The 15,314-nt window shown below is 37.4% G+C and overlaps 2 protein-coding genes across 2 annotated transcripts; both read left to right on the forward strand.

Annotated features, from left to right (window-relative positions):
• Positions 1 to 1,961: 1,961 nt before the first annotated feature.
• Positions 1,962 to 9,864, forward strand: LOC112085115. Its single transcript, XM_024154122.1, has 2 exons — positions 1,962 to 2,155; positions 4,268 to 9,864. The coding sequence occupies exon 2, from the start codon at positions 5,241 to 5,243 to the stop codon at positions 6,165 to 6,167; it is 927 nt and encodes a 308-aa protein (XP_024009890.1). The 5' UTR covers positions 1,962 to 2,155; positions 4,268 to 5,240; the 3' UTR covers positions 6,168 to 9,864.
• On the forward strand, positions 9,117 to 14,338 carry LOC112085350. Its single transcript, XM_024154558.1, has 2 exons — positions 9,117 to 9,766; positions 14,143 to 14,338. Exons 1-2 carry the CDS (start codon positions 9,117 to 9,119, stop codon positions 14,336 to 14,338), a joined length of 846 nt encoding a protein of 281 aa, XP_024010326.1.
• Positions 14,339 to 15,314: the final 976 nt, after the last annotated feature.

Raw genomic sequence — 15,314 nt, forward strand, 5'->3', positions numbered from 1 at the left:
TACGCTAACTATCAAAGCCAAGAGACGCTAGCTCACTCTGCCAAGATACTTTCCCGATGTCCAAGCAACCTTGTAACTCAACAGCTTTACTACCTCCTTTGAAAGCAAGATAATCAGGACACAAAAACCAATCTCAGAGAAACTTCAAAACCTCTTACATATGAAACTATCTTAACAGATTCGTTGATGAAGCTGGTCGGGTGTGTTTATGGTATCTATACTGGAACTTTAAGCTGATAAAAGGCAATTTTTCATCATATAATGTCATCGTAAAGAAAACTAATACGAAAGAGTAAACATCATGCTGAGATTTTTTCAGTAATTTATCTTATTCTTCTAACTATTTCATTATTCCATTCACTCCTATTCCACTTTGAGCATCATCAACGTTTGAGACCCATATGGGTCTCTTAGCTATTTTTTTTATCATTTTTTCAGCTTAAAGGTGAATAAGAAATCTGGATAAAAACCTACATTTTTGGGCTGTCCAATGATAGAGATTCATAGGAGTTTAAAAAAAAAAACAATTGTGAACACACCTCCCCATTTAACAAACTCAAGACTTTTTTTTCCTGGTAACAAACAGGAAGGAGCAAAACTTGAAAATGTGGGAACAACTGTTGAAGAGAATGAAATGGTATCAGTTTTGTTGTCCAGTGGCAAAGGGAAGAAGAAGCGTAGTGCTAATGAAATATTATGCCGAGAAGAGAAGCCAGAGAAAAGATTTAATAAGACTAGTCAAATTGCCGGTGAGCCTTGCATCTTTTACACCCAATTCTCACATTTTGATTTAATAAGAGTTAAAAACAAGGACCAAATACTAGAAAGTATAGTATTAACATAGAAAAGAAACTACAATGGGGTTCCTCTGAAGTGGTAAGTTATTAGTGAATGCATCATTTTAACTTTGTTGTGTGTAGGGAAGCATGTGGGAGTTGACGGCAAAAGTTGCAGAGGCTAGTAATGTCTTGACCAGGAAACTAAAGCAGATACCGAGCTGTAAAGAGATTGCAGAGCACCTCAACATCCGCGTATCAGCGTTCAGGCTTGCTGTGGAGCGGGGCAGATCCCCTGTTTCGTTGGACCTAGTCGCGTCTCATAATGGCTCGATCATGTTCTTTAAGTACTTTCTAATCGCCGACCAAATCTCCGTCGATGCTTCTGTACCTGAAATGATCTAGAACGGTGATTGGATAATCGTCGCTTGCTAAAAGCTTGAGATGAAGAGGACGAGCGAGCATCAAGAGATCTTCGTAGCCTCTCTTCTCCCATTTGTACTCCAAAGCGAATGGTTTTGTGAAATCAGCGTCACCGGAAACTGGGTAACATCAACTGAATCGGGCGAGGATTGATTCGAAATCTGGGTTCGAATCCGGTAACAAGACGATCCGGATTTACCCGAAAACCCACCACCGCAGTTAATCGAAATCTGGTTGTTGTTGAGCTTCGCCGTGAATTTTGTAGATGAGTTGTTTCCAGTAAACGATAAAACTGCGTGAATCGAGGAGTTACCGGAGATGGAGCAGGTGATAAACAGGCTTCCTCTGATGAAAAAAAATCTGAGATTGGAGGAAGGAAAATCGAGAGTGACGCCGAGATCGCTGAACAAAAATATGAGATGGGTTTTCCTGGAATGAAAATAAACCCCCAAAAATGTTTTGTTCCCAAACTCTATTAGAGCACTTCCATCAGTGTCTCTTAGAGCAGCCTCAATGGTAGGATGAAGAGAGGATGTAATTGTTTTTAGAAGTTAAAAAAAATGTTTAAATGATAATCAAAACTTCATCCGTCTCTACTTTTAGAGTTTTTGGAAACTTGCTTGAGCCTCTGACGTCGCGTTTAGATATTGGTTGGATGGTTTTTTTTTTTTTTTTTTTTTTTAATCAGAGACTCTATTAAAGTAGAGTCTTCAAATGATATGTGAGATAGAAAAACATTCTATCTTCTTTCTCTTTTGTCTTTGGTGTTATCGACAATGAGGAGAACCTCTCCTCCGGCGACCGCTTCTTCTTTTCCCATCATCAACGGCGATCCACCTTCTGCCTTTCCCATCGACAACGGCGACCCGACCACTTCTTCTTTTCCCATCGACAACGGCGACCCAAGCATCTTCCAAACAAATCGACAACGGCGACCCAAGCATGCAATTGTACAAGTAAGTATTTTTTGCATGTCTTAGTTTATCCAAGAATTTTTGGGTGATTTAATTAGGATGTGTGTGATATGCGGATGTGATTGATGGTTTGATGGCTTGAATTAGGCTTTGAAATAATGCTCTGTAGTTTGGAATCAATACTTGGTAGTTAGATTTTGGATTAGAGAGTGGAATCAATGCTTGTTTGAAATCGGTTGTCTTTGGTGTGCTTTATGTCACATTTGATCAATGCAAAGTTGTTTTGATTAGGTAAAACATAAGTGACACAATGAATGCTAACTAAAAGAGGAGAAAACTTGTGCTAGTTTACTCACTCTTGAATGCTAAGTAGAAGTTTTTGTTTAAACTTGAAAGCTAAGTCTCTTATGCAAATGCTAACTCTAACTTTAACCCAAAACATAGTAATCAATACTAACTCCATGGTTAGTCAAATGGTTAGTCAAAGTTACCTTATATATTGAAGCTAACTTTGTTTTTTTTTTTAAACCCAAAACCCCAAAGAAATCAATGCAAACTAGTTTCACAATCAATGCTAACAACTCAAACTTAAACTCAAACTCAACTATAACAATTAAACTTAAACTCAATGAATGCTTATTACAATGAATGCTTAACTAGTTACACAAACTCTTCAATACTTTTAGCTTGTATAAAACGGTGGAGACATTGTTTTTTTAAGAGAAGCCACCTCTTTTCATTCCTTTTCATTCCTTTTCATTCCTTTTCATTCCTTTAGCCAAGAGAAGCCAACTCTTTCTACTCATTTCCTTTTCATTCGCCTAAACTCTACCCTTCTCATTTCCTTGTCAGTTTTTTTTCTCTTTCATTCGCATTTGCATTGCTTCCAATGGACTCAAGGAATCCTTTTTCTGACACTTCAGGCTTCATGAACTTGCTAACCAGCCAACAAATGAGCCATACCCAAAGCCTTGAACCCATGCAACAAACCATTGAACTCGGTGAGCCATACCCAGTGTTTGGAACCCAATGGAGTGATGCTCCAAGTCCAGGTGATTCACAAGCCAAAAACAAAACGACCAGGAAGCCATGGACTCCCACTGAAGATCTTGTGCTCATAAGCGCCTGGTTTAATACAAGCAAGGATCCAATCATTAGCAATGGGCAAAGGCTTGATGCATTCTGGAAAAGGATAGCCATCTATTATACGGCGAGTGATAAGGTGTCTCCTGAAGACAAGAGAGGTCCAACTAACTGTAAGCAGAGATGGGCCAAGATAAATGAGTCTGTGTGTAAGTTTGTTGGGTCGTATGAGGCAGCTTCAGCTCAAAAAACATCAGGGCAAAATGAAAATGATGTAATGAAGCTGGCATTGGACATCTTTTTCAATGATTACAAACACAAGTTCACCATGGAGCACTGCTGGAGAGAACTGCGTCATGATCAGAAGTGGAGAGGAAGTGGAAGTTCAAAAAAAAGAAGAACCGATGGTGCTGGAGTTGAAGAAACAGATGCTCGTTTCAGGGATGGAGAGGATGAAGGAGTTCCTCGGCCTGCTGGTGTAAAGGCTTCCAAGGCTAAAAATATGATTTGCATATTTTTATTTAAGTTGGTTTTATGTAATGGTTGTTTAAATTTCAAATTAATAAAAGAGTTTGTATTCATAAAATAATTCTATTTTATAAATTATAATTAAAAAAAAAAAAAAATTTTAATTAGAATCCTTCATTACATCCCACCATTGGAGGTTCAAATTTGGTAAAGCTGTAATTGAATTTCTAAAACCTACATAATCATTAAAACCATTAAAATAAATAATTAGAGCCTCTAATTACATATTACCATTGAGGGTGCTCTTAGGTGTTTTTGTGGCCCAGTTTCATAGACAAATTGATTTAAAAATAATTAAAAAGTCCAAATAAGCTATGGATCGTTTTTTAGGTAAGAGATGGAAGAGGCTGTCTCTTAAAATACATGGAAGATGCTGATTGGCCAGAAATTTTTTTTTTAATAAATTTTCTGTAATTCATTTCTCTCGATATTCAAAACCCTGGTGATTGTTCTTCGACGAACCTCTTTTAAATTAATCGGCAAGACAGAACATTGTATCGATGATCCATCTTTCTTGTCTTCATTTTTTCACCAATGAGTTAGTTCATTTCCGGCGAGATTCGCCCACAGCAAATGGGAGAGTTTGAAGTCGAAATCAAAACTACTTTCTCGAGAGAGTTTAGAAAAAATCGAGACTTCCACATCAGTCTCCACTCTCTGGGAGACAAAGTTGCCTTGTAGTTCATGGAGAGTTGTGCTCGTGGTGATTACGGTGAATCCGTTTCTCCTCCTAAACAGGTACTAGACGGCCATTTATGTGTTTATAATTGGGAATTGGAAGAAACTGACTTTAATCTGCTTGATAGTGGATTTTTCGATTTACGCTAGTCAATCAAAAGGATCACTTCTGATAAAAACTTTGGTCTGTTCATTATTTGCTTGTATTTTAATGATCTATGCAAGTTAAATGAGCTCATTGATAGCGTGGGTGATAATTCGAAACGGTGCGTTTTGGTGAGCTTGGCGAAAAAGTAAGCGATTAGGATTTCTTAGCTTCTTCGACAAGATGCTGCCTCCGGCGGCCTCTCCGCCAGGGCACAACAAGGGTACGATGCATAATGAAGAGCTGGCTACCGTTAACATGATTGCAGAGGCGATGGAAGATTCAGTTGTAAAGAAAACAGAGAAAAGTGGTTCAGTTGGAGATCTGAGTTCGAGGACACAGAGTGTTACGAAGGGTGTGGAAGCTCCGGCTAAGGGTGGAGCGTGGGTTGCAGCGGTCCAAAACAGGCCGACGATGCAAAAATACGATTTTACGGTGATGGAAGTTAACGGAGTTGATACCATGAAAGTGCCAATGGATGTGTTTAGAGACTCTCCACCACTTTGGGAGGATCTCTTGGTGGGCAAGTTTCTCGACACTGCTCCATATGTGGGAAAAGTTCATGTGTTGGTTAACAAAATCTGGCCACTATCAGACAAAACAGTTCGAATCGATGTATATGTAGTGGACAAAACCACAATGAAGTTCAGAATAAGGGATTCAACAGTGCGAAACAGAGTTCTAAAGTGACGTATGTGGAACCTATGTGATGTTCCTGTGATCATTTCGAAATGGAGTCCTTTTCCAGAAGAGATGCAATCTGAGATGAAGTCTATACCTTTGTGGGTGGTGGTTAAAAAAGCCCCTCGATCGATGCTTGCGTGGAAGGGTTTGTCTTTTCTGACAAGCCCAATAGGAGAGCCAAAGCATCTTCATCCAGATATTGAGTTATGCAGAAGTTTTGAAGAAGCGCGGGTTTTTGTCGAAGTGGATGTCACGAAGCCCCTCCCTAAATCTTTCTCTTTCGAGCTTGATGATGGGAAGTGCGTTCAGATATCCTATGAATACCCATGGCTGCCAGCAAAATGTACGAACTATGAAAAATGGGGACACAAACAGCATGAATGTGTTCTACAGAAGGTACAAAGACAGAGTAATCCAGAAACTCCAAAAGCAGATGAGACTGAGCGTGTGAACAAAGAAACCGTAGCTGCAGAAAACAAAGGATCATCATTGCCTGTTACTGAAAAAGTGATAGAAGATGGTGAATGGACAACACCAACTAAGACAGTTCGTTCAGCAAGTAAGGTCACAAAAGACTCAATGTATGGTGAGGTCAGTATTCTCGTAAACTCACGTTTCTTGGCTCTGCAGAATAGAGACGAAGTGGATAAGGGATCTGAAAGTGAACATATCAACGAAGAGGAAGGAAAGACTGACACTGAACAGCAAACTGAGAACCAAACCCTGCCAGAGGATTTAAACAAAGAGAATGATGTGGAGCAAGCTACCGCACTATCTCTGAATACAAACACGTCTGCATCTGATGGAGGCCTGGAAACTAACACCAGACAATCCCGAAGACTAGCTCAGAAAAAAACATCAACAAACCAAACCAAGAAAGCCTCGGATCCCATCCAGGGAAATCAAAAGTCTGGTCCCCCTCGCCAAAACCTTTAATGTCTGGATTTTTCTGGAATATTAGAGGATTCAACAAAAAAAGTAAACACCAAGTTGTAAAGGAATGGGTTGATCGTAGCGGTTTTGACTTTGGCTGCCTTCTAGAAACAAAAGTAAAGGAAAGACATGCAAGTCGAGTAGTGTCAGAAGTGTTTTGGGACTGGTCTTGGATGGGTAATTATGAGCACCATAGGCTCGGAAGGCTGTGGCTGATTTGGAAACGTAATGTGCGAATCACTCCTATTTATAAGTCTGCACAGCTGATCTCGTGTTCAGTGATGAGAGAGGTAAGTGATGATATACAGCTAGTCACGTTTTTTTTATGCTATGAACACAGTGGAGGAAAGAAAGCAGTTGTGGGAAGATATGAAAAGCCACCATGACTCTGGTTTTTTCAGGGATAAGCCATGGATCATCTGCGGAGATTTCAATGAAATATTGGAGGGGGAGGAACACTCCATGTTCGAGGATTCTCCCATGGTGTCGATGGGGATGAGAGACTTTCAGGAAGTAGTTGGATACTGTGAGCTTCTTGATATGAGTTATCATGGTCCAAGATATACATATGGACAAACAAGAGAACAACAGGCTTAATAAGCAAGAAATTGGATAGAGTACTGGTAAATGGAGACTGGATTACCAACTATCCTCAATCCTATTGCGTCTTCGAAGCCGGAGGATGCTCGGATCATCTTCGATGCCGCATACAGCTGAAAGAAGTAGAACCGAGGAAAAAACGTCCATTCAAGTTCTCAAATGTTCTTGTTCAATACCCGAGATTCATGGATCAGGTCCAGTCAATATGGGATCAAACTCAACCCCTTTTCCATTCTACTTCAGCCATTTTCAGACTCTCAAAGAAGCTTAAGGCCTTAAAAGCTCCCATTAGAAAGATGGGAAAAGAGATGCTCAGTGACATTACTCTAAGGACAAAGGAAGCCTACAGCAGACTTTATGAGCTGCAGACAATTACGATGCAGGTCCCAACTGATCAGGCAATGGAAGAGGAGAGAACGGCATACACGAAATGGAGCCATCTTGCGGACATAGAGGAAAAGTATCTGAGACAAAAGGCGAAGTTGACTTGGTTAAAAGCTGGGGATCAGAACACTAAAGTGTTCTTCAATGCAGTCAAGACCCGCAATCTGAGAAACAAAATAAGTGAAATAAAATGCTCAGATGGATCAGTTATAACGAGCATGAGGAGATCAAAGCTGAAGCGATCAGGTATTTCAATGAGTTTCTCAACCACAATCCCGAGGATTTCACTAGCTGGACAATTACTGAGCTGCAGGACATCATCAGCTTTAGATGTATTGAGGCAGACAAAGAACTCTTAACGCATGAGGTTACGGAGGAGGAGATCAGGCGTGTTCTATTTTCCATGCCAAAAGAAAAGACACCAGGTCCTGATGGTTATACCATTGAATTCTTCAAAGAAACTTGGGCAATCATTGGAAAGGATTTGATCACTGCGATTCAGTCTTTTTTTCAAATGGGATTCTTGCCTAAGGGAGTTAACTCAACTATTCTAGCTCTGATTCCAAAAAAGAAAGAGGCTCTCTCCATGAAAGACTATAGGCCAATCAGTTGCTGCAATGTGCTCTACAAACTCATCTCAAAGATCTTGACTAATAGACTAAAAATCATACTTCCCAAGTTCATATCTCCAAACCAATCAGCTTTTGTTAAAAATAGACTACTGATGGAAAATGTGCTTCTTGCTACTGAGTTAGTAAAAGATTATCACAAAAAAGACATCACAGCCAGATGTGCCATGAAAATAGACATAGAAAAAGCATTTGATTCTGTCAATGGGAGTTTCTACTTAATACTTTGAGAGCTATGGACTTCCCTGAGGAGTATATACACTGGATTCGGCTTTGCATCTCTTCTGCTTCTTTCTCAGTACAAGTCAATGGAGAATTGGCAGGGTACTTTGGTAGCTCAAGGGGTTTACGACAAGGATGTGCACTCTCCCCTTATCTGTTTGTGATTTGCATGAATGTCTTATCCAAAAGACTTGACGAAGCTGCTGCAACTAACAGAATTGGCTATCATCCTGCATGTAAAGACTTGTCTCTGACACATCTTTGTTTCGCGGATGATTTAATGGTCTTTGTAGAAGGAGATAAGCGATCGATTGAGGGTACTGTTGAGGTGCTCGAGGAATTTGCAGTGCATTCAGGTCTTCATGTGAGTATTGAGAAATCCACGCTATATATGGCAGGTGTGCTGGATGATGCTCGCGAGGATATTCTGAGAGAATTCCCCTTCTCTCATGGAGCTTTACCTGTTCGCTACCTTGGTCTTCCCCTACTTACTCGGAGGATGACAAAGGCAGATTACTTGCCACTTATCAAAAACATCCGAAACAACATCAAATCATGGATGTTTCGACCCTTGTCCTTTGGAGGTCGGTTACAGCTTCTGAACTCTGTTATCTTCAGCTTAACCAATTTCTGGATGGCAGATTTTCGCCTGCCAAAAACCTGCATCACAGAGATTGATAAGCTTTGTGCATCCTTCCTCTGGTCAGGCACGAAGAAATCAAAAGTTTCATGGAAAATGGTCTGTAGTCCCAAAGCAGAAGGAGGTCTGGGCATAAAAGATTTGAACTCAGTAAACAAAGTCTGTGTAATGAAGCTGATATGAAGGATTCTATCTGCTCAAGACTCGCTGTGGGTAAACTGGGTGCAAAAATATTTGATTCGGAATGGTTCACTGTGGAGAGTAAGCAACACGACCACTCTGGGATCCTAGATATGGAAGAAGGTTTTAAAATATAGAAATTCTGCAAAAGACCTCTACAGGGTTGAAATTCATAATGGCAATGGAACCTCCTTTTGGTTTGATCGGTGGAGCAGTCAAGGCTGTCTTTATGATGTTTTTGGTGAAAGAGGAAGTATTGACTTAGGAATCCCAATCCACGCCACCCTTGGCGCAGTCATGGACAGGAACCGCTGTAGAAGGCATCGAAATCCTCTACTGAGACAGGTGGAGGAGGACATCAAAACAGAGCAATGTAAGCGCATTCTTGGGAAGGAAGATATTCCTCTTTGGAGGGGCAGAGGAGACATTTACAGGCAAAAGTTTAGCTCAAAAGAGACTTGGGAAAACATGAGAAATCCAAATGCTAAATGGGATCCATGGCATAGCATTTGGTTCTCCTCTGCAACTCCCAAATTCTCTTTTGTTACTTGGCTGGCGGCAAAAAACAGATTATCCACAGGTGACAGAATGATCAAGTGGAACAGCAATGTTAATCCCAAATGTGTATTATGCGGTGACTTCATAGAAACCCGGGACCATTTGTTCTTCGAGTGTACTTATACACAGACTCTCTGGAAAGCTCTTGCGGCGACAATCATGGGATCAGACTTTACAATCACATGGGCCAGTCTCGTCGAGGGAATGTCCCGTCCTCTTGGTAAATCGGTCACCTCGTTTATCACCCGTTATGTATTCCAAGCAGCCATATATTCTATATGGTGTGAACGAAATGGTCGAAGACACGGTGAACAACACAACTCTGGCGAAGCTTTATTCAGGAAGATTGATCGCATTGTGCGTAACAGGTTGAGCACAATCCAAAACAAGTATGGCGATGGACTGCAGGTTTGGTTTGGTGTAAGAGGAGATCCACAACTCTTCTCTCAAACACAAACTGATCAAGCTGTTTAAATTATAATTTCAAAACAGTTGTAAAGAATATGTATTTTTTTTTCTTGAATAAATTTAACATTCTATTCAAAATAAATAAATAAATGAGCTCATTGTTGTCTTAATTTGTGCCTTTCTCTGAGAATGATGAAGCAAAACCCGTTTGGTGTCACTCTCTTTGATGCAGAACAGCGATGGGTACATCTTTCTGATTTGATTTACGGTCAAGCCAGCTAGCTATTCCATTTGAAGCAAAGCTAGCTAGCTATTCCATTTACGGTCAAGTTATAATGCTAACTTTTGATTTGAAATGTCTGGTGAACGGTAGTAAATGTGGTGTATAACATCTTTCTGATTTAGTTGTTTCCATGTATCTTCTAATTTTAATAGAGCAAATTAGTTTGTGATGCTTTTATCAAGACAAGCAGTGAAGCTGCAGATTTGTTTAAGAAAGAACATATAATGGTTTGATTTTCTTCAGGTTTTACGGATGAAAATTGGTTCTCCAAATGTTGGACTCCTCTATAGGTACCCCTTGTTCTTCTTTTTGTCGATGGTAATCACCCACCCACCCTTGCTCTTGTAAGGCATCTTGAATTTTTAATTTCTCTTGTTAGTAATAATCAGACATTGGTCCATTATATCAGGCAGCAACCCCATTGATGTCACTGACCCGATAGATTACGGATGTGAATTTTGAGATGCCAAATTGGCAACATGAGAAAACCTTTAAACATTTGGTTATGCAATGGTCATCATTGTGAATATCCATAGCAGCATCTTCTCTGTAGCTTTGATGTTATACTGTGTCTGCAATGGTCATTTAATTGTAAATATGATCTCTGTTTTCTACAGGCAAAGTCTTTTCATGACTCTCTGGATAGAATGATCTCTACTCTTGAAAGCTTGAGACAAAGTGAAGCTCCTCAGCTTGCTGAGACAACTGATTAACATCTGTCTCGGCATTGATACTCTCTCCTTTGCTAAAAATGTTTTTGAGGTTGGCTCTTTTTTGCTTTTATGAATAACTTGTAAGTTCTTGTATAACTAATGTAATCAGTTGTAACACTTGCCATTAAACGTTCAATGCTTGACTAATATTTTATAAATTGAATATTATTTTGTTCTTAAAAATCCTGGGTTCACTAATTGGGGTTCACTAATGGAGGAAGAAAATAATATAGTAGTTCTTAACTTTACTTAAATCAGAAAAATAATAATAGTTTAATCTTAAAAGATCCAAGATGAATTACACTGATGGAGATGCTCTTACCAATAATCTGCAGACACGTGGCTGCCGAAATATTTTTTATTGTCTCCAAATAAGAAATGTTTTTTAATTTTAGAAACCAGTTATTATTAAGTTTCTATAAGAGACGCAGGTAAATACCGCGTTAATGATGCTCTAAGAGCTACCTACCAATTCTATTACTAACACATTGATAACTACAGTAAACACATTTAACTTTCTCAAGTGGTATGCTAATATGTTTCAGTTGTTTACGCCAAAATAACTACGAATTATTCATTGACCCAAAATAAGTATGAACTTTTCACTGAGCCAAATATCAAAATAACTAGTTCAAAATATTTAATAACTAGTTAACTTTTCCGCGTCTTGTGCGGACTGATATAATTCTCCATCTGATTGTTTGAAAATCAAATAGTAGTTTAGATTCATTTGTTTTTTTTATTCTCTATTGTTGAATATATTTGTTTGTTAGATTATTATGTATGTTAATGTTTGAAAACATAATCGTGAAAACAATATAAAAGAGAGTAAATAAAAATATATTAGTATCCAAATAATTTAGCTTAAATAGTTTTGAGATTTTTTTTTATCATTGTTCTATGTATTTTAGATGTAATTTTTTTAAGTACCGTATAAACTTGTTCAACTTTGATCACTTTTTTTACGTATTTTAGACATTACAAATATCATCATTTCGTTAGACATTTCATTGATTGATTTTTATTTTTTTGTTAGATTCGACTAAATATCAATTTTATTAAATTAAAAATAGTATTGACAATAAAGTGAAATATTAAACCATAATAATTTAGACCGATATGATTTAAGTTATTCCTTATTGAATACTTATTTAGAAAAACATTAGTATATGTTTACCTGATGATTCCATGATTTTTTAGTTAGAATGAAGAAGAATGAGGTTAGACAATTTTTGAAAGTAATGAGAGAATTAGAGAAAAGTGGTTGATATTTCTACTAAATTATAAGAAATCGAAAAACATATAATCTTTTTTAACTTTTTGTTAGATTTTTAGTCAAACTTTATTTAACTTTTAGTTTTTTTTTTGTTTTCATACTACATTTCATTAATTTTTAATTAGATTCTATCTTTGTTTCTTTTAACATTTTTATTAGATTTTGTGTAAATTTTGGAAATATAAAAAAATGGTAATCATTAAGAGATATAGTTTCTATTTGCTTTTTTTTTAAAAACGTTTTTGTGATTTTTTTTAAAAAATTTCTTCTAAATTTCGGTTTTATCTAATTTTAAAAAACGGTTTGATTGAGTACGGAATTAAGCATTTAACCTTAAGAATTTAAACTGGTTTGTTTTAAGTTTTTTTTACATGTCATCAAATAAGAACTAATCAAATAATGACACGTAATCGGAAAATAGGGCTAAATGGTCTTTCTGCGGTCGAAACTCATTTTGGAGCTGACACGTAAGCGAAAGGCGGTGAAACTCACTGTGAATGCGACACGTTAGCAAATCACTACACAAATAAGTATATAGATAATAAAAAAAATAAAAAAATATTAAATAATTATTCAAAAAAAAACTAAAAAGTTTTATAATGACATGTTTTATTTTTGAGAGCATCACCCAAAATTGTGTTTAGTTATGTAGCAAACAAAAAAAAAATTTGTTCCAATACATGGATCTTCTGAGTTTTTCTTATGAATGATGTAAATTTTTTTCAATAGATCTAATAAATTTTTGCATGACCTAACTTAAATTAACTCAGATGTTGATTGGTTCACCCGCTATCACCCGTAAATGCAACGTAGCGGTTAACAACGTTTTATAACAATCATAAAAATTGCTGCAAACCGCTCTATATCGTTTTGTACTGTTGAAATCCAAAAGGTGCTTCCCGCAAGAGTTTGTGGTTATGGGTGGTAGCAATTGGATTAAAAAAAAAACTCCATAAAAAATGGAAGATTACGTTAAAAACAATTTAAAACCCTAACCCTACTAATCGTCTCCTATATATATAAACCCTTCTATCACTTTTTCTATAAAGTTATAGTCCTTAATTATGGCTTCCATACCAGTTGAAGAAAGTCAACACACAAGTGTAAGTGTCGTAATACTTTGGTTTAATTCATTCATATCGATTAGATCAATTAAATAAATTTTACATCATGCACAAGACAAATCCAGAAGATCCACATATTGGAGCAAATTTTATCCAGTTTATTATATTACTAGACACGATTTTGGGTGACATTCCCAACAATTGAAATAAAACATGTCATCATAAAATTTATTAGTTTTTTTATTAATTATTTATTATTTATTTATAATTTATTTATTATTAATTTTTGAACTAGTGATTTTGATATATAGAATAATAATATAGTTTTTATGTTTTTTTTTATAACTATATTTGATGTTTATTTTGGTAATTTTATGTTTAACCGCTAAAACATCTGCTGGTTTGCCAGTCAAAAATGTTCTGCAAACGGACCCGCTTTAAAAAGTTTAACTAGTCCTACAAACCGTTTAATAACGCTCAAAACCGCAATTGCCCGCTTCCGCAAATTCTCGCACTCGCAACCACAACCGCTGCGTTTAAACCAGTCAGGTTCTCACTTGATAGAAAAAGTGATAGATTAGGGTTTATATATATATGAAAAGATTAGTAGAGTTTGGGTTTTATAATTGTTTTTAACGTGATTTTCCATTTTTTTAGCATGATTTTTTACTTAACCGCTACTGTTCACAACCACAAACGCTAGTAGGAACCACTTTTGGATTTCAGCGGTACCAAAACGATACGGAGCAGTTTGAAGCGATTTCTATGATTGTTATATAATGCCATTAATCGCTACCAACCGCACCCGCAATAGTGGGTGAACCAATCAACACCATAGTTTCTTGAATTAGAACACTCGAAATTTAAACCCAAACCCCTTGAGAATTCAAATCCCTTATTCGATATCCTTCTCAGCCGTGACTTCTTCTTCTTAAAATACATATCTCCATTGTCGATCATTCTTAAAATCACCATCACCATCATCCAGTATCCTTCAAATCCTTGAAATGGTCATGTCTAGAATGAAGAAACTCACACCACGTCAACGTAAAAACAGAGAAGGTGATGTCAAAGATGAGAGTGATGGAGAAGCTCGTGGGGCTCTAGAAAATGTTTGTGTGGCTATTGCTGATGAAGATTTTGGTGATGACATGAACGACGGCAATGGTGGAGATGACGTGAATGACGACAACAATGGTGTGGCTGTTGAAGAATAAGCGGTTGAGAGTTAGCTAACCAGTTTGGAGAAATTGACAAGAGTGATGAAGACAGTGCAGGCGACATCTGGAATAATGATACTATACCCGATCATTTGTCACAGTTTGGCTATGGTGATGTTTCCGATGCTTCTTAGTTTCTATTGTCTTTCGTTATTTTTTACATAGTGATAAGTGTATATCTGTGTTTGCACTATTGTTTGTTGTGTCAAGAAACGCTTGTCTCTCTGTGAGGAGTGAAAACGTGGTGTTATTTTGATATTAATCTGTTTTTTTCATTTTGGAATTAACTCTTCTTCATCTCCTCAAAATTCTTGTTCCGATCCTTTGTCCACTCAAACTTCTCATCTTTTTTGACTAAAATCGACAATGGCTTCGTCAACCTCACAAATTCCAGCACGAATCTGCGGTAATATCCGGCTAGTCCCAAAAAACTATGATTCTCTGTAATATTTTTAGGAACAGGCCACGACAGCAATCCTTTCTAGATCCACTTCTACTCATTCCTCTGAGATAACATGACCAAGAAATCAAATCTTTCTTTGCCAAAAACTACACTTGCTGAAATTCACGAAAAACTGATGATTTCTTAACTCCTGAAGCACTAAATGTAGAAGCCAAGCATGCTCCCTCTCGGTCCTTGAGTACACCCAAATATTGTCGATGAAGACAATTACACACTTGTCCAAGTTGCTCGGTGTTGATCAATTTCATAAATGCAGCCGGCACATTTGTCAATCCAAACGGCATCACCACAAACTCGTAATGTCCATAACGGGTTAGGAATGTCGTCTTCTTGATATTCTCCTCAGCTATCCGATCCGGATCTAATGGTAGCCTGATGCTATATCGATTTTCAAAAACCACGACGCTCCTTGCAGTTGGTCCAAAAACTCATCTATTTGTGACAACGTATATCTATTCTTGATGGTCACCTTATTCAGCCCACAAAAATTGATACAAAGACGAAAATTCC

The sequence above is a fragment of the Eutrema salsugineum genome, unplaced genomic scaffold (genome assembly GCF_000478725.1).
Source record: "Eutrema salsugineum unplaced genomic scaffold, Eutsalg1_0 scaffold_3, whole genome shotgun sequence".
Taxonomy (NCBI): Eukaryota; Viridiplantae; Streptophyta; class Magnoliopsida; order Brassicales; family Brassicaceae; genus Eutrema; species Eutrema salsugineum.

Bases quoted from the DNA above. Each gene is read 5' to 3' on its own strand.
- LOC112085115 (XM_024154122.1), top strand. From the start codon at position 5,241: ATGTGGAACCTATGTGATGTTCCTGTGATCATTTCGAAATGGAGTCCT.
- LOC112085350 (XM_024154558.1), top strand. From the start codon at position 9,117: ATGGACAGGAACCGCTGTAGAAGGCATCGAAATCCTCTACTGAGACAG. The intron at 9,767-14,142 runs GTATGGCGATGG...GGTCATGTCTAG, and splicing joins TTGAGCACAATCCAAAACAA to AATGAAGAAACTCACACCAC.